This window comes from Amblyomma americanum, chromosome 1 (assembly GCF_052857255.1).
Source record: "Amblyomma americanum isolate KBUSLIRL-KWMA chromosome 1, ASM5285725v1, whole genome shotgun sequence".
NCBI classification, from domain to species: domain Eukaryota; kingdom Metazoa; phylum Arthropoda; class Arachnida; order Ixodida; family Ixodidae; genus Amblyomma; species Amblyomma americanum.
This window is the reverse complement of record NC_135497.1, coordinates 400,279,927-400,307,107: the sequence shown is the minus strand read 5'-3', so window position 1 is coordinate 400,307,107 and position 27,181 is coordinate 400,279,927. Positions and strand designations below refer to the sequence as shown.

Genomic DNA, 27,181 nt, shown 5'->3' with positions numbered 1-27,181 from the left:
TTCAGTATGTGCCGAAACAACTCGTATTTTTCGTAACGATACGAGCTCGAAAAGACGCCTGCTTCGATGCGCTAGTGGGCTCATGCTTGTTAAACTACACGCGATCAGGATGCGGCGAGTGCTAGCCACTGTTGCATATTAGCTAAAGTGAGACGCAAGTATCGACGTAGTTTCGTAACGCAGTTGATATCAAAGCACTCCGCTTGTACTGGTCACCGATTAAGCTGTTAAGTTTCATGATCTCCGGTGAGCGTGCCAGTGTCGCGCAAATTAATGCATCGCAGCTACTCTCCATCGTGCCAATTGCGTTCAACTTATCCACGATATTCAGCAGCTTGAGGTACGGCGCTTTTCTTCGCTGTTTTTGTCGCAACTTAGTGATTTTATCTGGCATCAAACGAAATTGCATTCTGTCCACACCGTCGTCTGCTCCGTAGTCTGCTCCGTCGTCTGCTAGTGCATCCGGGTCACTTCAGGGGATCACAGGATCGCAGCTTCTACAAACGACATGCCAGAAAAAGTAACTGAAAGCGCTCTAGTATTCTTAAATAATCTTAAAATAATTTAAAATAAATGCAGTGTCTTTGTTGTGAAGATAATATAAGTATTCACGGTTTAAAAAAAATTTTTTTGTCGGTTGTAATTTTTCACCGACACGAAAGCGCAGCCGTCGGCGCCATTGCAGCGCAACCGACAACGCGTGTTTTGTATTATTTGCCTCTTTGAGGCATTGCTTGAGTACTTGTACGGCGGACACGTGTGAAGAACTCATTCAATAGGAAGGTGAGCAGGAGTGTGTTTTGGTAGCCAACGACCAGGATTTCGGCCTGTCAACATTGGTGAGTTTCAACGGGTAAGCCATGAAGAGTGCTGCGACGTCTTTTCATCTGTTAGGGGAACGAAGACTCCTGCGCCGTTTTACTAAGCCTGGATGAATCGCATGGCCGGTGAGTCCCGCTCTGCGTTTCTTTGCTAATGATCTGTATTCACACGCGCTATTTGTATGCGGCTATATAGGGATGTGAGTGGAGGCAGTCCGCCTGCGGTTGCCGCAGCTATAATGCGGCGCCAAAAAAGCAGGGCCTATATCCTGCATGACAAGTGTTGTTCTCATTGTATTTATGTGCATTTATTACTCGCGTGCCGTGGTAAGTAAAAATGGCACCAGATATCACAACAGAGTTACGCTTTCGCTTGCTAGCACTTCGACACTCGGTGCAAAAGCATGGATTTGCACTGCGTAGAAGACGAGCGAGAAGTGCCGCGCGGCGGAGCGCTCGCGCTAGGCCAGCTGCGATCAGACACCGCACTATTTTGCTCAGGGTTAGTACTCATCGGATTAGTGCTTGTGCCTTAATATGCGTCATACTAAATTTTGAGACAGTGATCGCATGCGAAAGGCTAGTTCATATTCATCGCCTTGTCATTTGTAAACTTGTCTGTGCTTCCCCAGTGGAACAGGATTTGAGGCAGTGTTATGTCAAAGTTAGATCAATCTTGCGTCTCCTGAGCTGTAAACGTTGATGCTTCCTCTCCTTCTGAGCACTTCGATCTGTCGGATATGCAACTGCACAATTATTTAGGATTTCTACCTTTTTGCTATATCCCTCGCTTTTGTGGCCCGCATTCAAGTCGTTCGCCATTGTCGATGGTTTTTTGTTACTTATTTTCGCTTTGTTATTTATTCTTGGTTGCGTGCCATCAGCTGTGGTGCCGGCGATTCTCCGAGCTCGGAACTCTTCCCAGGCACGGGATCCTACCCACAGACCTCCCTTCGCCGCACTCACAAGTGTTCTTCGGTATTTTTTTGTTTCTCTTGCCTTTACTTGCATTGCCAGTCGACAAATTTGTGCAGCTTTTAATTGTATGCAGATTTGTTAAATGCGCTAGCAATTTTTCTATGATGCCAAGCTGTGCTGTGAGATATCAAGCTTCTTGCTAGTGAAGGCATGCTTTTTTCCATTCTCTCTTCTCATTTAACCAAGGCAGACTGGTTGCAACTTTCAATTTAATACCTAGACATTGGTGCAAGGCACCATGATAGGAATTAATGAAAACCTGCACATCCTATATTCATATTGGTGTGCGGTATTTCAGCCAGCTCATCTTTCAGTGTGGTTATAACAGTCATTGTCACTTCTCAAAGAATGTATATGGGCGCATTACATAAAATCTGTTCATTTGTTTTGTCATGGGCTAGCTCATTGGTTTTTTATTTACTTATATAACGTCTAAGTTTAGTTTTTAAAGCAGTAGACGATTTCCTCTCTTGTCATTCATGACATGGCTACAGCCACTGACAGCTGTTGCTCTGGATGTATTTATTTGCAGTTGCCAGCGGCCTGCATCTATTGGGCCATGTGTGCTTCCTGCCTTCGGCTGTGTCATCCCTCCTGATCCGTTCATGGTAGTTATTCTTTTTCAGTGATGCATATCTTAGCTGCCTATTTAGAACAATATTTTCAATATAGGCTTGCAGCTAGGTTTAGAAATGCATGAAACTCTACATGCACTTCACAGCAGTACCTCAGCTTATAATTACCGGAACTGTAGACTTGTACAAAATATAGTCGCTGATGTAGCTCTTGACGCAGCTGCTGTTAACATAAACGTGTTTTGTCATTGCACACCTGTTGCCTGGTATGCATATGTGTCCTCGAAAAGGACCTATATGTTCATTTATCCCTTTAAAAACATTGTGCTCTACAGTGATGGTTTACCAGTATTTCTGACACAGAGAACAAATTGTCAGTCAGTAGTGTAACATTGCACGATGACACCAATCCTTGTATGGTATAGCATCCTTGCAATGCACTGGGCAAGCTGCTGTCAGCACAGATTTATTGCTGGTTTATTGCCATAGCATATGGTTATACTGCACAGTTTGTACCTCTACCTTCTTAAAGCTGTATACTTGAAAAATTTAAAATTAGTTGAAGGAAAATTCAAGGAAATGTAACAGTAACTGTCTCACATTTTGGTGGACACTTGAACCGTGATATAAGAGAGGGATATAGAAGGGAAGTAATGAAGAGCTGATGCCCATGTTAGATGCCCCTCTTTAGTTAAACATACCTCGCAATTAACACATTTGGTGCAAAACAAACATGGGACTTGCACGCTCACAAGCACCCTCATGTCAGTAAAACAAAGTGCCAATGTTGCCATACTTAGAGCTTTGCTCCTAAAAGCGCAGCTGACTGCTGCTCAAAGTTGAGAGCAAAAATATGTCTACTTTTCCTCATGTGCAGTCTGTGGTGCTGGTGCCATTTGCAATGGTGATTGACATTGAGTTGCATGATGCTCAGTCTGTTCCTGGAGCTAGTGATTTTGTCTGTCGTGTGAATGTGCTGTTAAAATTAGTGCAGAACAATGGTTCTCTAGTTCATTTTAGGTAACTGTTTCCTGTGCCACATGCTACCACCCTTTTTCCTCAAATTTCCTAATCTCATTTAGCCACCTGATTGCCACCCATTCATGCATTCACCTACTCTTGGAATCCTCCCAGTGTTTTAGTGTGGCATTGCTTATATCTTCTCTGCATTACACATGCACTGCACTTCCTCTTTTTTTGATTTAGTCAAGATATCTCTGTTCCTGTTTCTTGCATAAGCATAAGAGGCTACTCAAGTGCACCATCTGGGCTTGTGATGCAATGTGCAGGGTGCTTCGTTTTTGGGTAAAACCTGGTTTCTTCCTACTGTTGCACCAAAAAAGATTCTTAAAGATCAGGTTCAACACAATTTCTTGCAAATGTGCTTGTAAAAAAGTGTGGTTTGAAGGTGCACAAAGCCAAAGAACTGCTGGAGTGTTGTGGATGTCACATAATTCTTCTGACAAATTTTTTAAACAATTCTGGTTATTTTATTTCTCTTTTAATGTTTATTGTTTGTTGGTTGCTTATAATTTTTGGATAAACTGAAAGCTACATGTACTGACTGGTATTTCATTCCAATAATTATACCCATTATTATGAAGCTGTGTTGGAAGGTAGGTGTGCATTTAGTATGCGTGCTTTGAATTTCAGTTATTGTTTCTGCAATGCAAAATGGAAGACCGGTCTCTGCTGTGCGAGTTTTTTGCAATGGAGTGAAAGTAGCTAGAGCAGCATTTGCTACTGTGTCACCCAGCCAAAAGTTCTCCCACAGACCACTGAGCTTCTGAATACCTATGGCTTAAAGCTCAAAGCGCTGGTTGCCCTTTCCGAGGTTTTCTGCATTAACGAGTGCAAGCCCAAGGGCTCAGAGCTAACAAGCATTTGAAACCATAGAGCTATACACAGTAGTGCTGGGGCCGTGCAGCAAGTCAGTGTGAATTAGATCGCGATAAACATGGCTTGCTGTAGAAAGCTAGTGTGAAAAAATAGTTGCGCTCACAGGAACCGCTGTTTCTTTCTTAGTCGGTCATTGAAACAAAGCAATGCATGTAAAATGTTATATCTCACTGATCCCTCAATTTTTTTCCAGCTAAAGACCAAGAGTTGCATGGAAGTTGTGCAAGCCACCAAGTTGCGTGTGATTTTTGCCAGGGACCTGGAGCAAGCTTGGAAATTAGTGGATGGCCAGTGGTATTCACTCAGTAAGGCAAGCTTTTTCTGTAAGTACAGTTTTTGGCATGGCATTGCTTAGGAACGCATGCACTAATCTGACTACTCTATGCCCGCCCATGCTTCAAGAATAATGAAGTACATGAAAAAAATTGATTGCCGAAAAAAAAATTGCCACTTCTGTTATGTTTTTCCAGGAAAGTATTTGCCATTTAAGGGCTGTGAAAACCTTAAAAATTATTATGTGCTTGTTGTGGCTTTTTTTTCAAATTTCTTCCACGTCTATGTTGGCCTGACCTTGTAGCTTGTCTGCATGAGATTGGCTGCTACCTACAGTTTGCTTTTTTGTTGCTCCTTTATTGCCTGTCACAATCTTTACTTTGCGTGGCAGTGTCATGCAGTTTGGGAAGTAATCTGATCTTATTTCTGCATTGGCCTGTAGTGCAAGCTTTTGCATGTGGGGCAGGTTTATGGTGTCCTTTTGTTTGCTGTAACTGCAGTTGGGCCATGAGGGTTAGAGGCTTAGTCCTTTTTTATTTTGATGCAGTGTCATATAGTTCATGCATAAATTAATGAAGTAAGCACTATTTTTTGTAATAAATAAACATTCATTATAGCTGTGGCCATTATAAGTGCACTTGACTCTAAAATGGCTTTCTTTCGGCATTCAGTATTACATCTTAAAACCAGCCGGAAGACGAAAAACAGGAGAAGAGATGAGCACAAGATGAGGCTGGTGTAACAACTGAAATTTTATTGAAGGAAAGTGGCAAAAGAAGACTTGCAAAGAGATTCAAGCACGCAAGACACCAAAGCAGTGAGAGGGCAAAAAATAACCAAAAGGCACTGATGTACTAGTAAACCATCTAAAAACTAATTCCTTAAAGTGAAGGTTCACCGACGGTTTAGCCAGGCACTTGTTTTTAGCCTTACTGATGTAGTAAGCCTCAACTATATCGGGACAGATTTATCACTTCCCTAAACCACTGATGTGCCGCAGAAATCAGGCGTGCAAAGAGAAAGGTCGTTCTCCGATTGCATTCACGAGATTGAACGTGCAGTTTCAGGTGAAAATTCGCCTTCCTCTCTATACAGTGAAAGTGCTCTCAGCCAGGCGCACATTCAGATATCTGCTTGTCTGCCCATAGTAGTTTCAGCTACGAGGCAGTGGAATGCAAAAAAACCGGTTTACTTTTGCAAGTGGTGAACATTTTTATCTGCCACTGTGCATAGCGGACGATTACCCGTAGTTGTATCAAGCCTAGTTTGAACGAAGAAGCAAAGGGCTCATACCTTACTTTTAACGGTCAAGACAACAGCAACATCATACTTTGGTGCAACTTTCTTGGGATGGTGCGAAATGGCGTGGAGGTAAGGTATAGAGCCCGTCTTTTTGGGCTGCTCAACTACGTCAGCATCATGTGAATGGTGTTCCGTTCCCTCGAGAGAGTAAAAACACACTCTGACAGGTGCGCAAGATGGGCAAGTGGGAACCCAGGTGCCATTGGCATGGAAACCTGCTTCGAGAATGCATTCTAAACATTGTGATGGCATGACTTCCATAAAGCAGTCGTGATGCATGTGATTGCCAACCTGTCCTTCACCAGCCTCGAGTGGTTCAACTCGTAGCTAAGAGGCTTCCTGATCTTGGGCTTTGGCGCCAACATATGTGGTCGTCCGCAAAGCGCAGGTCTAAGTCAAGAAGCTACAAACGGTTATGCTTAGTGAAATTAAGACCTGAAAGATAGGCTTTGACCACATGCCTAAAGATTTCTAAAACGTCTTGTGCCAACTTATCTGAGCCCTCCTTGTGCAAAAAAATTAGGTAGCTATCAACATAACGAAATGCTACTATGCTGGGGCTTTCCAAACAGGGCTTTGATGCGGTATCGACTCTGGACAGAAGAATGTCGCGGAGGAACAGTGCAACCTGGGACCCTCTGCATATGCCTGATTTCTGATGTAAATACCGCCTTGCCAACTCACAAAAGTGGAGTTCTGTGGAGTTCTAGTTTCTTGTGGACAGCAACCTGGGCAGGTGCTCTGCAGTGAGCATCGACATGGAGGGCCTGCACTATTCATTGTCACATGATAGACCTCTGAGGTATGTGCAAACGGCATCAGGGTGAACAATGAACATGTTTTTACAGATGATTGCGTGATTTCGGTTGCTGGCTTCTTGGGGCTGTTGTCCTTTTACTGCAAATCCGCATTTGTCAGTTGGCAGGGCAGTATTTACATGCAGGTGAGCATGAGGATTCATAGCACACAGGACACAACACAAGCGCTTGTGTTGTGTCCTGTGTATTCTGTGCGCTATGAATCCTCATGCTGATTACCCACTAGCCCGAACCCTGACCCTTCTAAGTTACATGCAGGTCGTACCTTTGCTCAGCAACATTTTTTTGTCTAAAGTCAATAAGGCATTAGAGCCCTGTTTGGAAGACCTTGGCATAGTAGCATTTCGTTATGTTCATGACTGTAATTTTTCTGGACATAGAAGGCTCAGATAAGTTGGCACAAGATGTTTTAGGAGTCTTTAAGGCATGCGGTCAAGGCCTGTCTTTTACATCAGAATTGTCTAGGCAGAACCGTTAGCAGTTTCTTGATGCAGACTTGCGCTTTGTGGACGAATATGTTTGTCGGGGCTACAGCTAAAGATCGGGGAAGGCTCTTTTTAGCTACAAGCCGGACCACTCGTTGTTGGGGAAGGATGGTGAAGAGGTGTATTTGTCGCTGGTTAAGGTCAGTAAAGATGGAAACACTTGATGGGTGTGCAATCGTGTGCATGACATCAGCTTTAGATAAGTCATGCCATCACTGGTGAGGACGCATTCTTGTAGCAGGTTTCCAAGCAGCTGGGTTCCCACTTGCCCATCTCAACAACCTGTCGTATGTTTTCACTCGCTCGAGGGTAAGGAGCACATACTCCGATGATGCTGATACACCTTACCTCCACAGTATTTCACAGTCTCAAGAAAGTCGCGGGAAAGCTTAATGCTGCTGTTGTCTTAACAGCGAAGTGCAAGACAGGAGGCCTTTGCGCCGCCATTAAAAAGGCTTGATAAAACTGGGTACTTGTCCACAATGGACAGTGTCACAAAAAAGGTTCACCACTTGCACAAGTAATGAAGTTTATTGCGTTCCACTGCCTTATGGCTGCAACTAATATGGGCAGACAGGCAGATAATTGAATTTGCACTTGACTGAGCACTTTCACTCTATAGGGGGAAGGCAAATTCTAATCTGGCACTGTATGCTCAATCTTGTGAATGCAAATCTGAGGATGACATGTCTCTTTGCACGCCTAATTTCCACGACACATCAGTGGTTTATGGAAGGGATAAATCTGTCGGTAGATAGTTGAGGCTTACTACATCGGTAAGGCTAAGGACACGTGTGGCTAAGCCATCAGAAAACCTTCACCGTAAGGAATTTGCTTTTTTAGATGATTCATTAGTATGCCAGTGACCTTTGATTGCACTTTGCCCTTTCACTGCTTTGGGTTATTGTGCGCTTCTATCTCTTCGCGGGTCTCCTTTTGCGGCTTTCCTTCAATGATGCTGCCGCAGTGGCTCAGTGGTTATGGCGCTCGGCTGCTGTCCCAAAAGATGCAGGTTCGATCCTGGCCGCAGCAGTCAAATTTCAATGGAGGCGAAATTTTAGAGGCCCGTGTACTGTGCGTTGTCAGTGCACGCTATGAACCCCAGGTGGTCGAAATTTCTGGAGCCCTCCACTACGGCGTCCCTCATAGCCCGAGTCGCTTTGGGACGTTAAACTATCACAAATCAAATAATCAAAATCTTCAATTAAATTTTTGTTAGTCCCGCCTCTTGAGCTCATGTCTTCTTGTGTGTTCTGGCTGGTTTTAAGGTGAGTCAGTACCAACTCGGCCAGTCATAAGCCTTGTTCAGTATTACAACATTTTGAATAAAGTGAGAAGTTTACGAGGCTATGTTGCCGGGGATCGTGTCCGCAGCAGTTGTGGGCAACTCAGAAGAGATAGCGTCATACGATTGGTTGTGTAATTGGCAGAGGATGATGTGAGGGTGCTGCTCGAAAAGAAAATTTCATAATCTGATAATTATTTACAGCCAAAAATGTCCAAAAAGTGGCTGGGCCAGAGAAAAAGTGGCGCGAAATTTGAAAACGCTGAAAGCAGGTGGAGCTACAGCGTAGTGCCAAGTTTGAAAAATTGGAAGTATGGACAAAGCCAAAGCTTGGCGCCAAGTTTGAAAACTCGAAATGAGCAATCACGTGACCAGTGATAAGTGTCCTATACTTAACCAGGAGATAGGAAAAAGAATGATAAATTAGAGGCAATTAGGTAATTATTGAGAAGCGAAAGGCAATGAACGCGTGATTAGACTGGGCGGGTATTCAGTGAGTGGGCAGGAACGATCCGTGGAGGGAATTTTGAAAACTCGAAATCATTGCTGGAATGAAATGAGGGTAAAATAAGAGTTAATTGATAACCAATCAAGTCAACGAGAAAACAACCATGGCGCCAAATTTGGAAGGCGACCAGTGTCGAGGAAGCATCAATGCTTTCACATCTTTTTGCGCAGGTGGCAGCAGTGATCTCTATTTTTTGTTTTTTTCAGCCAAGACAAAAACCATTTTTCTTGGCTCATGGGCGATGTATCTAGGAACCTGCGGCCAGGACAACGCTGGACAGCATGCATCAGCAAGCTCGAAAAAAAAGCACGAAACAGTAAATAAATATTGATCATTTTCATTTCAATTCTAGTGGTTTTGTGCACGAATTACTCTGGAATGCACAAAGCTTGTGTTAATTGACAGGCGACCATTAACAAGCTGTGCATTTTTGTGCATAGCCTACTCCAGAACACAAATCTTGTGTAAATTGACAGGTGACAGTAACGACTGTTACACAGTGTATGAGCACTACACAAGACACACTACAGAAGACAAGGCAAACTACAGAAGACAAGACAGACTACAGAAGACAAGACAGGAGACAAGACAGACTACAGAAGACAAGACAGACTACAGAAGACAAGACAGACTACAGAAATCAAGACAGACTACAAAAGAGAGGACAAACTACAGAAGACAGACTATAAAAGACAAGACAGACTACAGAAGGCAGGACTACAAAAGACAAGACAGACTACAGAAGACAAGACAGACTACACAAGACATGCCCAAAATACGACAAGACTACAGACTACAGAAATTTTCTGTCTTAGAATCCTGTAGTGCGTTTTGACTGGGTCGGGCCTGCGTCTCCGGACTATTTGCAACGCTAGCTTTTAGAAGCTGTGAAGTGCCGCGGAGAAAATTTCCCTTGAATTCCCGGAGATTATATCCTCTAATAATAATGTAATAATAGGTTTTTGAGGAAAGGAAATGGCGTAGTATCTGTTTCATAAATCGGCGGGCACCTGAACCGCTCCGTAAGAGAAGGTATAAAGGAGGGAGCGAAAGAAGACAGGAAGAAAGAGGTGCCGTAGTGCAAGGCCCCGGAATACTTTCGACCATCTAGGGCTACTTAGCGTGCAGTGACATCTCAATGCACACGGGCGTCTTAGCGTTTCGCCTCCATCGAAACGCAGCCTCCGCGGTCCGGTTCGAACCAGGGAGCTCCGGATCAGTAGCCGAGCGCCCTAAACACAGCGTAAATTCCCAAATGTGGCTTAGCAGGCAAGGTTTGAAAAGGAACGTCAGCCCCATAATTGATGCCTCTGTCTTAACTGATAACTGCAAATGCAGCCTGGAACACTTCTTCGCAAAGCAGACACGGGGCGAATAACAGCCGCCACAGCAGGTTGTTCCCGGCCCGTGGCACCAGCTACTCGGAGTCCAGGAACCCAAAGACATCCGCTTCGAAGTTCTCAACCGAGGCCACGCTCAGCACTATCCGGAACCCTCAGCTACAAGCCTCTCGCAACAATGGTCTGAAGTAATATTCCTGGGGAGCCTTTGCGTTGACGTTCCTGTTGTCTTCGAGGCCGCGCGAGCTTTGCCAGAGTGGGGCGCGTGTCGCAGAAAAGTCTTTTTTTTCTTCGACACCCAAGCTCTTTGTTTTCCCTCTCTCTCAGATGTATCCGATGTTTCAACGAAGCCCTCCGCTGAATTTAACCTTTTCACTACAGACACAAAAAGGAGGCAAGAAAACTAGCAATTCTTTACATAGTTTTATGGGACACCTCGTCAATACTGCATAAAACATAAATTTTATAGGTTTTTAAATGTTTTTAAGTGCAAAATTTCTGTTCACGACTGTGTATTTTAACTGCGAACACAATAAAAATCACAAAAAGAGATTTGCGGTTATGTCTTAGAGTAGTTATGCTTTAAATACATAATGTACCAATTTAATATTTAGAAAAAGTTTAATTAAATATGCATGAATGAACAGATCTGGCCGATTCTCGATATTCACATTCGCCTGTCGGCGCCATGCTGCCTCCCTGATTGGCTCTCAAATGTGCCAATCACTTGTCACGTACTTGAAACTAGAGTCGCGAAGCCGTCAGTTTCAGACGCGCAATTCAACTCACATTGAAAACAGACATTTATGACCCCTATTTTTGTTGCCCGGCTTGCAGATATAAGTGATTGGTAAGAGGAATACAAGTTTAAAACAACGTCTTGCTGAGCAAGTTGGTAACTGTACATCTTTTTGGTCACAGGCGCGAAAACACACACCACAAGGCAGGAAGACGGGACGCAGCGCTCCGTCTTTCTGCCTTGTGGTGTGTCTGTTTCCGCGCCTGTAACCAAAAAGAATACAAGTGGCAGGTGATAGGTATGAGAACACTAGCTCACGACTTACCGGACTGGAGAAAATAGCTGCACTCTGAGAAGGGCCGCTTCCTGAAATCTGATTTACTAGAAAAATGTCACGTGAAAACCATGATACCCAAACATGATGTAGTAGCAGCAGTAGTAGTGGTGGCTTATTTAAAATAAATAAATATGGAAGGAAAAGGGTGTTGCCGGCAGCGGCAATTGCTATCTAATATCTTAATCGCCCGAACTGCAGCTGGCGGAGGTGAAAGGGAAAGGGAGAGCTTGAACATTAGAGCGAAGCGGCGCGCACTTGATTGCTTTATGTATTTTGTAAATAGTGTACAAAGCTCTCTCCCCTGTCATTTCTTGCTATCGCTCCTGTCTATACTCCTCGCCACCCTTTCCCTTTCCCTTTGACCTCCGCTGGCTGCAGCTCGGGTGCTTAAGATATTAGATTGCAATTGCTGCGGGCCTGCAACTTTCTTCTTCCTTCCGCTTTTTTAATTATTTTTAAATAAACCACTACTACTACTACATCACTACATCATGTTTGGGTACCATGTTTTTCACGCGATATTGTTCCAGTACATACGAATTGAGGAAGCGGCCCTTCTCAGAGTGCTGCTATTTTCTCAACTCCGGTAAGTCGTGACCTAGTGTTCTCATACCTATCACCTGTAATTTGTATTCCTCTTACCAGTCACTTATATCTACCAGCCGGGCAACAAAAATAGCGCTTCTAAAAATCTGTTTTCAATGGGAGGTCAAATGCGCGTCTGAAGCTGACAGCTTCGCGCCTCTAGTTTCAAGCACGTGACAAGTGATTGGCACATTTGAGAGCCAATCAGGGAGGCAGCATGGCGCCGACAGGCAAATGTTATTATCGTGAATCGGCCAGATTTGTTTATTCATGCATATTTAATTAAACTTTTTCTAAATATTAAAATGGTGCATTATGTATTGAAAGCATAACTACTCTAAGACATAACCGCTAATCTCTTTTTGTGATTTTTATTGTGTTCTCAGTTAATATACACAGTCGTGAACAGAAATTTTGCCCTTAAAAACATTTAAAAACCTACAAAATTTATGCTTTATGCAGTATTGACGAGGTGTCCCATAAAACTATGTAAAGAATTGCTAGTTTTCTTGCCTCCTTTTTGTGTCTGTAGTGAAGAGGTTAAATTCAGCGGAGGGCTTCGTTGAAACATCGGATACATCTGAGAGAGAGGGAAAACAAAGAGCTTGGGTGTCGAAGAAAAAAAAAGACTTTTCTGTGACACGCACCCCGCGCTGGCAAAGCTCGCGCGGCCTCGAAGACAACAGGAACGTCAACGCAAAGGCTCCCCAGGAATATTACTTCAGACCATTGTTGCGAGAGGCTTGTAGCTGAGGGTTCCGGATAGTGCTGAGCGTGGCCTCGGTTGAGAACTTCGAAGCGGATGTCTTTGGGTTCCTGGACTCCGAGTAGCTGGTGCCATGGGCCGGGGACAACCTGCTGTGGCGGCTGTTATTCGCCCCGTGTCTGCTTTGCGACGAAATGTGTCAGCCTGCATTTGCAGTTCTCAGGTGAGGCGATGGCATCAATAAGGCGGCTGACGTTCCTTTTGAAAACCTGCCTGATATGCCACATTTGAGAATTCACGCTCAGTGTTTAGAGCGTTCGGCTACTGATCCGAAGTTCCCAGGTCCGAACCCGACAGCGCAGGCTGCGTTTCGATAGAGGCGGAACGCTAAGACGCCCTTGTGCATTGAGATGTCACTGCACACTAAATGTCCCTAGATGGTCGAAATTATTCCGGGGCCCTCCACTACGGTCCCTCTTTTTTTGATCTTTTACTCCCTCCTTTATCCCTTTCTTTACGGTGCGGTTCAGCCGTCCGCCGATATGTGAGACAGATACTGTGCCATTTACTTTCCCTTTAATAATAATAATTGGTTTTTTGGGGAAGGAAATGGCGCAGTATCTGTCTCATATATCGTTGGACACCTGAACCGCGCCGTAAGCGAAGGGATAAAGGAGGAAGTGATAGAAGAAAGGGAGAAAGAGGTGCCGTAGTGGAGGGCTCGGAATAATTTCAACCACCTGGGGATCTTTAACGCGCACTGACATCGCACAGCAATCGGGCGCCTTAGCGTTTTGCCTCCATAATAACGCAGCCGCCGCGGCAAGAGGCTACAGATCGAGAACCTCAGACCAATCTCCCACACTTCTTGCCTGGGAAAACTGAGCGAGAGGATCGTCACGAAACGCATCCAGCAACACCTAGAAAGCAAGAGGCTCTATCCGGACACCATGTTCGGCTTCAGGCGAACCTCTCGACGCAGGACGTACTTCAGCAGCTTAAAGAAGAAGTCCTGGAGACAATGCCCAAACAAGGGGAGAACGTAGTCATAGCACTCGACATAAAAGGTGCCTTTGACAACGTCGGCCACGCCGCTATAATGGAGAGGCTAAACAACACCAACTGCGGGAGAAGAATCCACGACTATGTCAAAGAATTCTTGACCAACACAACGGCCACGGTGGGACTAAGGGAGCTGAGGAGTGACGTCTTCACACCCGAAGCAAAGGAACACACCAAGGCTCGGTCATCTCGCCCATACACTTTAATGTGGCGATGATCGGCCTAACGAGAAGACTCAGCAGAATCCAGGGCATCCAGTACGCGATGTACGCAGACGACATCACGGCCTGGGTGAACCATGGATCCCTAAGGGAAAAGCAAGAACTGCTCCAACGAGCAGCAAGATGCGTTGAAAGATACGTGAAGAAAAGAGGACTAGCCTGCTCTACAGAAACGTCCGAACTATTGAGCGTAGGAAGACATCCCACCGACGCGCAGCTAGAAGTGAAACTAGAGGGGCAAAACATCCCGGAGAAAAACACGATAAGAGACCTAGGAATGTGGCTGCAAGCAAGCAGAAAATGCAGCCACACAATCTGCCTGCTCGGCAAGTCAGCCGAACAGGTAGGCAGAATGATAACCAGAGTCGCCAACCGAAAACATGGAATGAAAGAAGACACGCTAAAACTAGTACGAAGCCTCGTAGTCAGTAGGGTCATCTACTCGCTGCCATACCACCCCATGATCAAAAGCGAAACGGAAGAGGCAGAGACAATACTAAGAAAGGCATACAAGACGGCACTCCACCTACCAAGAAACACAGTGAATGAGAAACTGCTACAGCTACGAATCAGACACCTTTGTGGAGCTGGCAGAAGCACAGCACGAAGCACAGCTGTAAAGACTCAGAAACACGGCTACAGGAAGAGCGCTCCTGACAAAGTTGGGTCGCGACCCAAAGGGGCATCTCGATGGATCCGCCGATACACCCGACGAGATCCGTAAAACCCTGCAGGTCAATCCCATTCCGAAAAACATGGACCCAAATCTCCACGCGGCCAGGAGACAGGCGCGGGCAGATTATGTGGAGAGGTACTTAGCCAAATTAGAAAACACAGTCTTCACGGATGCAACCATGTATCCATGGAATAGACGCGAAAGCTACTACAAGACAGCTTTGTGGTAGTTGATAACGCAGGCAATCTAATCACCTGCGCAACTACACGTAGCGTCAGGATAGCGGAAGCGGAGGAGGTCGCTGTTGCGCTGGCAGCGACTGAGGGCTATCGAAAAGACCAATCATTAGTCATCCTAACGGACTCAAAAGAGACATGCAGAAACTATACGAAAGGTATAATCTGCAAGGCTGCCTTAGCTATCCTCCGCGAAGCAGTACACCTCAGAAAAACAGCAGCCCACAAATTAATCTGGATTCCGGCACACACGGGGATGGAAGGAAACGAAAGGGCAGACAGCTCGGCTCGAGAGATCACGTACCGAGCCGAGCGGCCATACGCCCTGGGACAGCACTTCACCGTGGAGATCGGATTTTCAGAATACCTAAACTATCAAAGAGGCAGGAGAATTAGATACACCCCGCCATATAAGGGCCTAACACAACAAGAAGCAGCTAGTTGGCGGAGGCTGCAAACGGGAACATTCTTCAACCTACATATATTTAGCAAGATGTATCCTACACAGTATAGGAACACATGCCCGTGGTGCGGGGCAACCCCCAAGCTTTACCATATAACCTGGGAGTGTAAGCGAAACTACACGCTCCACCAACACAAAACCCCCAGTGCGGAGCAGTGGGAGAGCCGGCTCACCGGCTACGAGCTCGCCGCCCAAAGGGCAATGGTGCAGCATGCAAGCGAAGCAGCGCGACTCAGTGGAGCCATGGACTAGGGGCCCAACCCTGCTTTGAAGGTCAAGAGTCTGCAGCTATGCAGAAGAAGACCGAACGCTAAACCCTTAATGGACCAAATAAAGTTTTTCTCTGTCTCTCTCCGCCTACAACTTCCGTCTACAGCTTCCCTCTACAACTTTTGTACACGCCACTCATGAGCCAAAAAAGGCTTTCGCCTTAATACAGTGCGGTCTGGTGGCAACTGCTGACAAACTACTACATCTCACCTCACCTTCTTCATGGCTCCCACCCTACCTTGACCTTCTCACTCTACTCAACATGTGGGACGGTGAAGGCCACCCTGATTAAATACCTGTGGGGATGCCCCAACTCATGGCAGTTCCCCCAATATACCCAACCCATCGCCCTGCTCATGGGAGGCCGCTCTGTGCGCTGCTCAAACAACTGGCCAACAGGGCTAGTGGACAGAGCTCTCAATAAAGCCCAGGTCTGTGGATTCTTGGGCAAATAGGAGCCCACACTTGAGGAACATGTGTTCTTTTCTAGAAATATGTTTTCTAAAAATAAAGATGTCCTCCTCCTCCTTCAAATAGATCGTCATACCTCAGCGTCACACTCCCGCAGGATTCGCCCCAAGGGCTCTTGTCGAAAATCCTTTCCGATGCTGAAGGCGCTAGTGCCGAGCACAAAACAAAATTTCATCATCAGGCTGTTGCATCGAATCACCGTGTGGCACAGCGTAGGCCAGCCTTCACATGCATCCGCCACTACAGCGAAACATTTCGCAAGTGTTCAAGAACAACCCGTCTCTGACAGCTGTATAGTAGTGTGGCCAATCTTGTAACAATAAGTCTAGCCAGATTACGCCGGGGAACCTTAAACGTTCCTGTCATTTGCAGCCTGGCAGCTTCCACAAGAATTCTGCAGACAAATTTCTCACGTAGGTGTTAAGAAAGGGTACAATAGAGTGTTGAGTATACGTACACCGCTTTCTTGCAGTCCTCCGTTGGCGATGGAGTTCAGGTTGAAGCATAGCACGCCGCCCATCCACTGCATCCCCGACCGGTTGTTAGGTCGCGGGGCGAAATACGGCTCTGCGAAAAGTTGCGAAGCGTGAGGCACGCGACCGTCAACGTCACATCTCAGAAAAACGAGGCGCAGTAAACGAGGAGCTTTACGTCCCGTTCTGTTCCTCATCATAAAGCACACCGTAACGCTGAGGGAAACAGTAAAAATAAGTGTATCCGTGGCTTCTATTGCGGCGGACCCAAGCAGCTCTCCCGAATTAAATTTTTCCTGCACTCATGAATGTTTCCTGCATGAAAATGAAAATTGAAAATTGGTTTTTGGGGAAATGGATGCGCTGACACATGCTTGCGAACTTATTCAGGAGCGATTTGCGTACTTTTTTACTACAAAGTAAGCAACACTTCAAAAAATTGGCTGTTGTTTAGCTCTCCTTAACCCTAGTTGAATTGCGAAAGCTTCGTTTCCTCGGCACGTCGTCTACGCAGCGTCTCATTCCGACGCTCTCGAGAACTCAAACCGGTTTCTTTCGCAGTTGAAGAGTCACTCCGGGACGTGGCACAACTTCATTTAGCCGCATCTTCGTTACGACGCTTCTCGAGTCGTGCGACGCGCTCTTCTGGCGTCTCTTGAGCGCGTTGTCACTTCCTCGCTTCGTTCTGTCGTTGTTGCGTCTCTTACGCGCTCTTCATAACGACAACTATACACTGAGGCGAAGCGCATATTATATATATATATATATATATATATATATATATATATATATATATATATATATATATATATATATATATATATAGTATTCTGTAGGGGTTCCAATGCGCCAGTTTACAAGTGTAAGTACAGTATTACGACAAACACGACTGTTCGTTTTAAATGTTTATTGTGCCAACAGTTTCGGGAATGGCATTCCCTTCATCAGGGCAGGCTTACAATGATACAGTCTTGTCAATATGACACAAAAGGGCAAGGATGTATAAACTCCGCCCTCAAAGGGCCACTTCTCTTAAACCTATATATATCCCGCGAGGCGACACCTTCTCTCCGCACATCTGGTGGAGCGAGCGGGACGGCAGCGGCGTCGACGGCGGCGCCATCCCCGGCGACTGTGCGTCGCAAACCACTGAACGAATCAGCGAGCGAGCCGAGCTTTCGACAACGACGCCGCTCGCGAGTGTGCCGAGCGACGAACTGAGCTATCTGCTCCTTGGCTGCTGTAGTCGTCGCTTAGCGTAGCCGGTTTCACATCGATGCCGCTGCTGAGGGCGTTTCGGAACTGAGCACCGCTGTAACCAAGATGCTACTTTCGTGACGGCTTTATTGTGAACCCCGTCTCATGATAATATAAAAATATTCTCGATTTCCGCGACGCCTTCAGCAGCGGAGAAAGCAGACGCCAGGCGATCGAGCCGCTTTGGGCAACAGCAGCAAAGCGGCTATGAGAAGAAATTTGCTTGTATCCAGCAGCTCGGTATTGGCCAACGACCCCCAAAACTGATTCATTTTTGAATTTCTACTTTCCAGAACATGGTATGAACACGAGCAAACCACATAATAGCGCATTTTTCTCACGCTAGCGGCTGGCATCCAGGCTGGCTGGCAGGCCGCTTGAACGCCTGCGATGCACACCGCCGCTATATCTTCCTCTTCGCTCAGGTCGTCGCAGTACATTGCTAATATCGAGAGACCAGAGCACTTTCGAGGGCCAAGTGCGAGCGCAGGAGACGCGGCCAGAGTAGAGGAAACTCTCGAAAGCGCGCGAATGGTGTCATTCACAAGAGTTCTCATTTCAAATGAGACTCGAACGAGAAGGCGACCCGCCGGTGGCCCTTGGAAGTGTGAACATCGGTGTTGTCGAACTGCGGTGTAGTCGCAGGCGACTGCTGGTCGCGCAACCTGTGCGACACTCATGTGTGAATGAGCCCTAAAGTTTTCGCTTTAAATTTGGATGAAGCTTAAGCTTCGCCTTTAAGAGTAGAATGCGACGCCGTGTTGCAGCTCTGCCAGGGCATCCACGGAAAGTCATCGCCTTGCCCGTTGAACAAATCACTCGGAGTCTCTACAAGGCCTCTGAAAACAACACACACGCTGCACAACACTAGCACTCGTAGACGCCGCAGCGGTTTCATTACTCCTGTTCAGAAACGAACGACACTGCTACGACGCAGAAAGGTCGCCTACGCGCGCGCCTTCTGCCGGGCCAGTGCCATGCATAGCAAAGGGAGGTTTCAGTGGGTTCCGCAACGATGGCGCTACGATTGCACGCCAAGAATGCTCATAATTACTCATCCACGCCTCAGTACAGATCTCGGAGATGCGTTTCTAAGAAACCCCTGCATTCACTAGACGCGCCTTTATGCATGTTCACACGTCGATCCGTCGTGGCGGCGAAGTGGAAGCCTCCCCGTCATGAACGCCAGAGGCCCTAGTTTATTCACGGCCTAAACCTCGGTTTTTTTTATTCACTGAGCGTGCGTGCCTTTTGATTTTTACGCAGCCCCAGAATATTTCCGACGCGCGGTGCCGCCAACTACTACTACGACGACGCCGCTGACGGCTTTTCGACCGAGCAAGCTGCATACGCTGTCGCGTAACACATTTGAATCTACATCGTGACTTTTGAGGCGCACCGAGTCTGTTACTACAGAACAGTGCCAGGAGCGCACTTCGCAAGTCTACTACTTACCAGTAATTACTGGAACATTACAGCAACATGTCAGCGCAATGTTTAATTCTGAGCTATAACGAATATTAAAAAACTGCTCCTCATAAAATGTTGTCTAGTATAAACGATACAGTTACATCAAAAATGTTTGTTTTCATGTCATATATAGACCCTCAGGGGCATACCGAAAAAACACTTCTGACTCTGGGACTCTCTAAAAAAGGAACCCGTATGCCGCAACGCAGTAATTTTGTTCGATGTTCATATAATTGTGAAGCGAACAAAAACTAGCACGAAATTTTTCATACAGGAAAACAAGCAAAAAAAAAGCAGCTGGGTAAATTAATTTTTCTTCCCGTTTCATTCCATATTGAGCCCGTGGATCAAAAATTGAGCCCTTCGGTCACCTCCACTGCAATGCGGCAGCCATGAGGTCAGGATTCCAACCCGCGTCCCTGGGCCTAACTAGTTAACGCCTTTGCCGCAGAGCCTCCCCGGCAGGGGCCAACAAAAGCAAAAATTCTAGGGGGTAATATGCAGTTATGAAGCCAACTTATTTCATTTTTTTTAATTTAGGGTGGCAACACTACCAGGCGCATTTTTTGATTGCAGCCATACGTACATCCATCCCTCAAGTCTGCTTTGTAGCAGGCGGCCAATCTGCAGCCCACAGGGTTGTCGGCAACCTTGCAAGGTGTGTACACCTGGCAGTGTTGAGGCCTTTAAGGCAAAAAACTTTAGGGTGAAGGACTTCATGGTAAATACCTTTCCAGTAAAGATCTTTATGGTAAAGGCCTTAAAGTCAGATGCAGTTAGCAATTAATGATTTTAAGTGCCCACAGTAACTAGTGCTACTGCACGATATTCCGCGCCTAGACATGCTAAACCGTCCGCTATTTTTTTTATCCTAGAAGCAACCCTCGCCGAGGACCCATCGCGATAACTCTACATCATTAATTTACCCTGGCTCAGATGGGAGCATGCGCTCCTAGTCAATATGCTTGCTTCACGGTTATAACACATTATTACCTCATTGCAGTAATGCGAGTGGCCTATACGGAATAAGCAAAGCGCGTACGCTCAAAGCGGCCGCGAGATTTTCGTGCATGCGCAGCAGCGACCACCATGTAGTCGATATCAAGTGCAGGTTAACGATCCCCAAGTGGTCGAAATTTTTATCGCACACCTCGACTACAGCACCTTTTTCTTCCTTTCTTCTTTCACTCCCTCCTTTATCCCTTTCGGGTGTCCACCGAGATATGCCAGACTGTTACTGCGCCATTTTCTTTCCTCACAACAAATTTTTAATCTTTTTCCTACGGCGACGCGGGGCCTGGCATGGCCTGTTGAATTATATTGATAGTTACTCTTGATATACCCGTCAATTCGTAGGGAGATGATTCATCTACGCAGTCCACTTCCACGAAGTCCAGGGCCACAAAGTTCCTCAGGTCGGGGCGGAGTCCAACGAGGCCGATGTGAAGGCAAGGAAGCCTGCGACACAAGCAATAACAAGAACATTAATTATGAGTGCCACAGCAGGATTGCACAAACTACCCTGTGCTGTAACGATGTGAGTGCAGGTTAAAGATCCCCAGGTGGTCTAAATTATTCCGGAGCCCTCGACTACGGCACCTCTTTCTTCCTTTCTTCTCTCAGTCCCTCCTTTATTATCCCTTCCCTTACGGCGTGGTTCAGGTGTCCGCCTATATTAGAGACAGATACTGCACCATTTCCTTTCCTCAAAACCAATTTTCAATTATTTTGCAGACCCTTACCCGCAGTGGTGGCTCAATAGTTAGGGAGCTCGGCTACTGATCCGGAGTTCCCGGGTTCGAACCCAACCGCGGTGGCCGCGCTTCGATGGAGGCGAAACGCAAAAGCGCCCGTGTGCTCTGCGATGTCAGTGCAGCCCTCGTCGAAGACCCATCGCGATAACTCTACATCGTTGACGTGTCCGCCGATATGTGAGACAGATACTGCACCATTTCCTTTCCCCCAAAAAACAATTTTCATTTCTCCCCACTCTCAAGTGAGCTCCGCCGGATGGATGGAAACAACTTTTATTAGCCGAAAAAAAAATCTTCCAGGGTGGTCCCCTACTGGTCCAGGAGTCAACGGCCTTGTGCTTCACATAAAGCCCGATCCACCAGCCATTTCTGGCCGGCGGGCTGAGCGGTCCGAAAAGCAGCCTCCCAGGAAGAATGAGTGGGATTGGGGATGGGGGTTCTGCCTTTGGGAAAGGACATTCACAAAGGTAGTGGAAAAGTGGATCTGGGCACGCCACAGGTATTACAACGAGGAGAAAAGGTGGGGTGAAAGCATGAGAGATGGTAGGTTGAAATAAATCTGCCTGTCTAATTGTCGCCATGTGGCGCTGGATAAGGGCGACAACGTACTGTGGAGTGGTAGTAATGTCATGTGGCTTAATTTGTAGAATGTGGTGATTTGATGATATGTATAATGGACCGGTGGGGCCTCTTGCGCAGGGTTGGGTGCCTGATCATCCGGGGTCCGGGATTAGAGTTCTCGGGCCAGCGCATGAACACGCTCATTACCAGATCGAGGCATGCCCAGGGATCCACGACAGAGTAACCGTTCGGTCGAGAGGGGTGGCTGTGGCAAGAATGCGGTCTGTGGCCGGCGTCGCCACGCCCTTTAGGTAGTGGCGGTATGTGGCCTGGGAATCGGTGCAAATTTCTTTATATCTTTGCCAATGGTGGAGTGAGCCAGCGCATGTGCGATGGCGGCTCCTTCCGCCTGTGCAGGTGAATTAGTTCGGATAGTGGCGGCGGCTCCCAATGTGCTGTCTTCATAGGCTGCGACTGCCGTGAAAAGTCCTACTTTAGAATTTTCTGCCGCGTCGGTATAAAGGATGTCGGAGCGGTTGCTGTAAGTTTTGGTGTAATAGCTCGCTCGAGCCTGCCGTCTATCCTGATGCAGGCTAGCGCTCATATTGCGCGGTATACGGGCTTCTGATATATGTGATCCTGCGTGCTTAGAAATATGTATGGTGTAGGACTTGGGTTGGGAATGGGTGGATTGAGACGGAGCTGTCGCAGTAAGCGTTGTCCTGTTTCCGTGCGACTCAGGCGGACTAATTTGTTGGTGCGCTGAGCCTCTATTAATTCGATCATGGTATTATGAGTACCAGTGGCCAGAAGGCGTTTCGTGCCAACCGTCCGTGGAAGACGTAGGGCGGAGATGACAGCCGTGCGTATTAGGATGTCTGCCTGCTGTGTTTAGCGCAGACTGAGTATGTGGTATGGGAGGTGCTATGTAATGCGGCTGATGATTAATGCATTTGTCATATTGAGGGTTTCGCTTTCAGACAGTCCATGATTGCGTGCTGCCACCCGCCTGATCAGTGCAGCGACCTCGTTGGTCTGTCTTTGCAAGAGCTGAAGGGTGGCGGTTGCATGGAGTTAATGAGAAGGCCGAGAATCTTCACCTGAGACACAATGGGCACTGGATTCCCATACATGTGCAGTACAGTGGGGGGGGGGGGGTCACTGGGGAGGGGTTTCGGCAGCAAAGGTTCCGATTTATTTGTAGAGCAACGGATGCCTGTGTTTGCTAAATGAGTGGTGCTGACGTCTATGGCAGATTGCAGGATATCCTGGGCTGTTCCAAGGATCCTCCAGTTGTCCAGAGGATTATATCCTCCGCATATATGGCTGTGTGGAGTCCTGTGATATCAGCAAGGGCCTTTGCCAGCGGCGCTAAGGCAACGTTAAACAGTAAAGGTGTTAGGACCGCCCCTTGTGGGGTTCCCCGGTTAGGCGGGGGTAAAGGCTGGGGAGCGACATCCCCAAGGTGTTCTGCCGTGCGGCCCTGAAGGAAGGCCCGAACGTATTCCCATATGCGGGTGCCGCATCCCGTGTTGGCTAATGTCGTCAGGATATGGTCATGGCTTATTGTGTCGAAAGCCTTATGAATATCCAGGGCCAGTATGGCTCGCGTAGCGGCTATACGGCGCTTAGTCTAAAAGAGAGACTCTTTAAGGGCGAGAAGTACGGCTTGCACCGAGATTGCACGGAAGCCGATTTGAACGTTGGAGAAAAAGCCTGTTGTTTCTAGCAACGGTTGCAGGCGATTTAGAATAACATTTAATATGACATTTTAGAATGACATTTAGGCTGTAGGCACTTGCTCATGCATTGTAGGGACTGAGTGTGCCGTCCTCTTTTTACAAAACTAAGGTTGTTGGCCGCGTCAAAGACCAGCTTGCCAGAGAAATTCTTGAGGCGTCTATCATCCAAAGGACTGGAAGGGGCAAGTGTGTTAGCGAACCTTCCCTTGCTCTCTTGCATAAAGAATTTTGTTTCCTCAATTCAAAGTGAAAAAAAAATTTTCTTCGTGCTGAAAGTTAAAGATCAAAGGGGGTGTTTGCTGTTACCTTTTGTCTGGGGCTCTGAATTTTTGTACATGTGATGTTTTCATGATAACTGTATCGGCGTCCTAATCTTTCCGTTTGTTGTTGCGTGGCTGAACATGCGCACTGATTTCCTCGAGTGTGGATTTCAAATAAACCTGCAGTTGTCAGTTAGCGCTCGTCCTGTGTTGTCTCTGCAGTGTCCTGTCTTCATGCGCTGTATTTTTTCAAAAGCGATGCACCAACAGGCCCAAAGCTCTACCTTATTAAAAAAATGAGAATGACATGCTCGAAGCGCTTGCCGATGCATCTCGTTAAGGAGATGGGGCGCAAATTTTGAAGGGTGAGGGGTTTTCCCGGTTTGGGTATGAATCGCATGCTGGCATGGGTCCAGGCTGATGGGAGCGTCTCAGCATGCCAGTGGTTATTAAAGAGCTCCGTGAGTTCCTGGAGGGAGACTTCGTCCAGATTGAGTAGTGCCTTGTACGTTATGCCATCCGGCCCCGGCGCCGTATAGCAGTGATTACTAAAGAGTGCTCGGCGGACTTCGCTTAAGGTGATGTCGGCATCAAGTTCCGGGTTAGGTGGAGGTAGATTGGATGGATCTGCTGTCTAAAGGGATGTGGGTATATAAGTGTCTCGTAGTTGGCCAATTACGTGTGCGCCCTTTTGGAGCTCTAGTTGTATTACACGTTGTGTGTTTACTTGTGTCTGAGATTTAGTGGTTATTGGATCAAAGAGAGCGCGTAGGAGGGACCACGTGCGTTTGGTGCTTAATGTACCCAAGAGGTCGTTACAAAAGGTTGACCAGTTTGCGCGGGCTAGCGTTTTCACGTATTCTTGTGCCTCACGAGTGAGAGCGCCTATGCGGAGTCTCAATTTACGATTGTGTCGCTGGTGACGCTGGCGCCTGAGAATTCCCTGTTGGGCCTCCCATAGATGATCCAGATGCGGATCAACCTGCGGTACCGTAGGGGTGTTTTTAATGTGTTTGCTGTTCTGGATACCTCCATCAGACGGTCTGTCCAGTCGGTGATAGTATGGGGTTCGGTAGAATCAGCTGCCAAGTATGAGCGCACTTTATCCCAGTGAGAAGCTGTGAAAGAGGGTTCAAAATCTTGGAGTCGTAAGCAATACTAGTGGAGACTGGAAAGTGGTCACTCCCAAGGCTGTCTTGAAGCACCGTGTGAGATTTAACGATTATGTTCGGTGTGGCCCATGTGAGATCGGGTGTGGTGTCGCGGGTGACACTTGTGCCAGTGCGAGTGGATATGGTGGGGCTTGTGATCAGGCCACGGTTGTAATCAGCCATTGTGGTGGAAATGAGGTTACCTTTGGGGCTATCAGAGGTGTGTTCCCAGTGCGTGTGACGCGCATTAAAACCACCCACCACAAGAAGCTTTGAGGAACGTAAGGAGCCCAGGATGCCCGGAATAACTCTGCCTTTATCTTTGGGATTGGTGTGTGTGTGTGTGTGTGTGTGTGTGTGTGTGTGTGTGTGTGTGTGTGTGTGTGTGTGTGTGTGTGTGTGTGTGTGTGTGTGTGTGTGTGTGTGTGTGTGTGTGTGTGCGTGTGTGTGCGTGCGTGCGTGCGTGTGCGTGTGCGTGTGCGTGTGCGTGTGTGTGTGTGCGTGCGTGCGTGCGTGCGTGTGCGTCTAAATCACTATAGATCAACTGTGTCCGTAATTGAAACAAAATATTGCGTCGTTTATTGCACCACGCAATTGGCAAAAATAACGTCACCAGCTTTCTTTTAAAGCGTTTAACTTTACGCGACTTTGCGCATTGGGGTTGAGCGCCCCAATGCGCTTTTTTTAGAGCTGACAGCCGTGCGGTGCAGACGCTTGTTTCGGTGCTCTTCGGATTACGGGTGGTGACCGGGATCTGACGGACGGACGACTGCGAGAGCGCCGTGACTACGACAAATCGATGAGTTTTCCTTTAACATTTTGAGAGCTTATATTTAGGCTAGTTAGGTGAAGGGCTCGCGAAATAACAAGTCAGTGACCTAACGACGGGGCCTTTTCCGGCCGGCAGCTATAGATTTGCAGGTCTCATTTGTGAGTTAACTGGTTTAGACAGGCAGTTAGAATTCCTTTCTATGTGATTGGCTTTTGCGGTAGGCAGAATTTTATTTGAGGACGTGGTTGCAGTGGGTTTTTTTCTTTTCTAGCATTTTGTGGTAGTAATAATAATTGAGTGCTACTAAGATGGTCAAGCAACTGAAGGTTAAATGCAAGGAGTGTGAGGCGTCGGTGAATTTGAAGAAAACGCGGTTCGAATCTGTAGAGGAGGCCGAAGGCGCGGATTTTATGTGCAAATGCTGCGTATTAAGGCACGCCTGGACAGGGCTGACGAAGCGAAGACCAGCCTAGTGCTACGTATGGATGCCCTAGAAAAAGAGCTGCAAGTAGAGAGGGCAGAGAAGCGGAAACTTCAAGAATAGCTTAGTCAAGTGTTGGAGGCAAAAATGGCTGACACCGCCAAGCGAAGCCACATTGGCGGACATTCCAGCGCCAGCCACGTGGATGGGGCCTGCGCTGGCATGGACAGCGATAAGGGATTAGGTCAGGCACGTTCAGACAGGAACAGCTACGCACACGTGGCAGCTAGGAAGTCTGGAGGAGATGGAGTCAAGGAGAACAAGCTAACTTCCAGGAATGAGGTCGCAGTCACAGATAAGAGGCGGCATAATAATCCGGAAGTTAGGATGGAGGAAGGGAATAGCCTAGTGCTTATCCGTGGTAACTCAAATATGAGTAGGCGCAAAAGAACTATAATCGAGCGTGTAAAGGGTGATAAGCGGGTAGCAGTAGGGGCATTATCAGGCAGGAAAATGGACGCAGTACTGAGAGAGACAAACTCTAACTTTCTAAGAATGTTGCAGAGCGGAATGAGGTAGTTGCAGCGGCGGGGCTAAATGAATTCCTGAATGGTGAAGCCGCAAAAGTAGTGGAAAGATTAGCGGAGGGAGTTGACGATTTAGGGGCGATAGCACATCAAGTCCAGATCGTGGTGTGCACAGTGCTGGAAGTGCAGGGACGGAACGGAGAATTTGACAAGGACGTTGTGGCTGTTAATCGAGAGATAAGGAAGTTAAGCCATGCAGGAGGAAGGCTTTGAAGTGGCAGACATAAACAGGGAAGCGCATAGAGCAGGCTTTGGCGGAGGCTTTACACGAGATGGCATCCACTTTAATTGAAGGCTAGGAGCCAAGATCGGGTGGCGCCTGACAGGCCGGGCAGTAGCTTTTTTAGGGGGTCCACTGCGGCTCAGGGCTTAGGGGTAGGCAGAAGCAAAGTAGAAAGTGTAGCAATGGAGGCTGGTGCCAATAAAATGGCCACTAGGAGGTCCAAGAAGAAAACTACAAAAAAGAAATTTAACACCAGGATCAGGTACATAAACATGCAAGGCGGTAGAAAGAGAGCGAAGTGGTTAGAGATAGAACAGCAGTTGAAGGACGAAGAAGTAGGTGTATACGCCCTATGCGAGACACATCTCAGGGACCTAGAAGACCCACCATTTATTGATGGCTACGTCTGGGAAGCGAGCAACAGAACCACGACAGAGAGGAAGGGAGGAGGAGTAGGTAT

General features: G+C 47.1%; 1 protein-coding gene across 1 annotated transcript; it reads left to right on the top strand.

The window, feature by feature from the left end:
• The first annotated feature begins 647 nt into the window (after positions 1-647).
• On the top strand, positions 648-9,290 carry LOC144102312 (uncharacterized). The gene is made up of 5 exons (XM_077635618.1): positions 648-947; positions 1,706-1,799; positions 2,332-2,407; positions 4,467-4,596; positions 9,151-9,290. The coding sequence occupies exons 1-5, from the start codon at positions 932-934 to the stop codon at positions 9,273-9,275; spliced, it is 441 nt and encodes a 146-aa protein (XP_077491744.1). The 5' UTR covers positions 648-931; the 3' UTR covers positions 9,276-9,290.
• The last annotated feature ends 17,891 nt before the right edge of the window (positions 9,291-27,181 follow it).

Bases quoted from the DNA above. Each gene is read 5' to 3' on its own strand.
- LOC144102312 (XM_077635618.1), top strand. The intron at 1,800-2,331 runs GTATTTTTTTGT...ATTTATTTGCAG, and splicing joins GCACTCACAAGTGTTCTTCG to TTGCCAGCGGCCTGCATCTA. The intron at 4,597-9,150 runs GTAAGTACAGTT...TGTTTTTTTCAG, and splicing joins CAGTAAGGCAAGCTTTTTCT to CCAAGACAAAAACCATTTTT.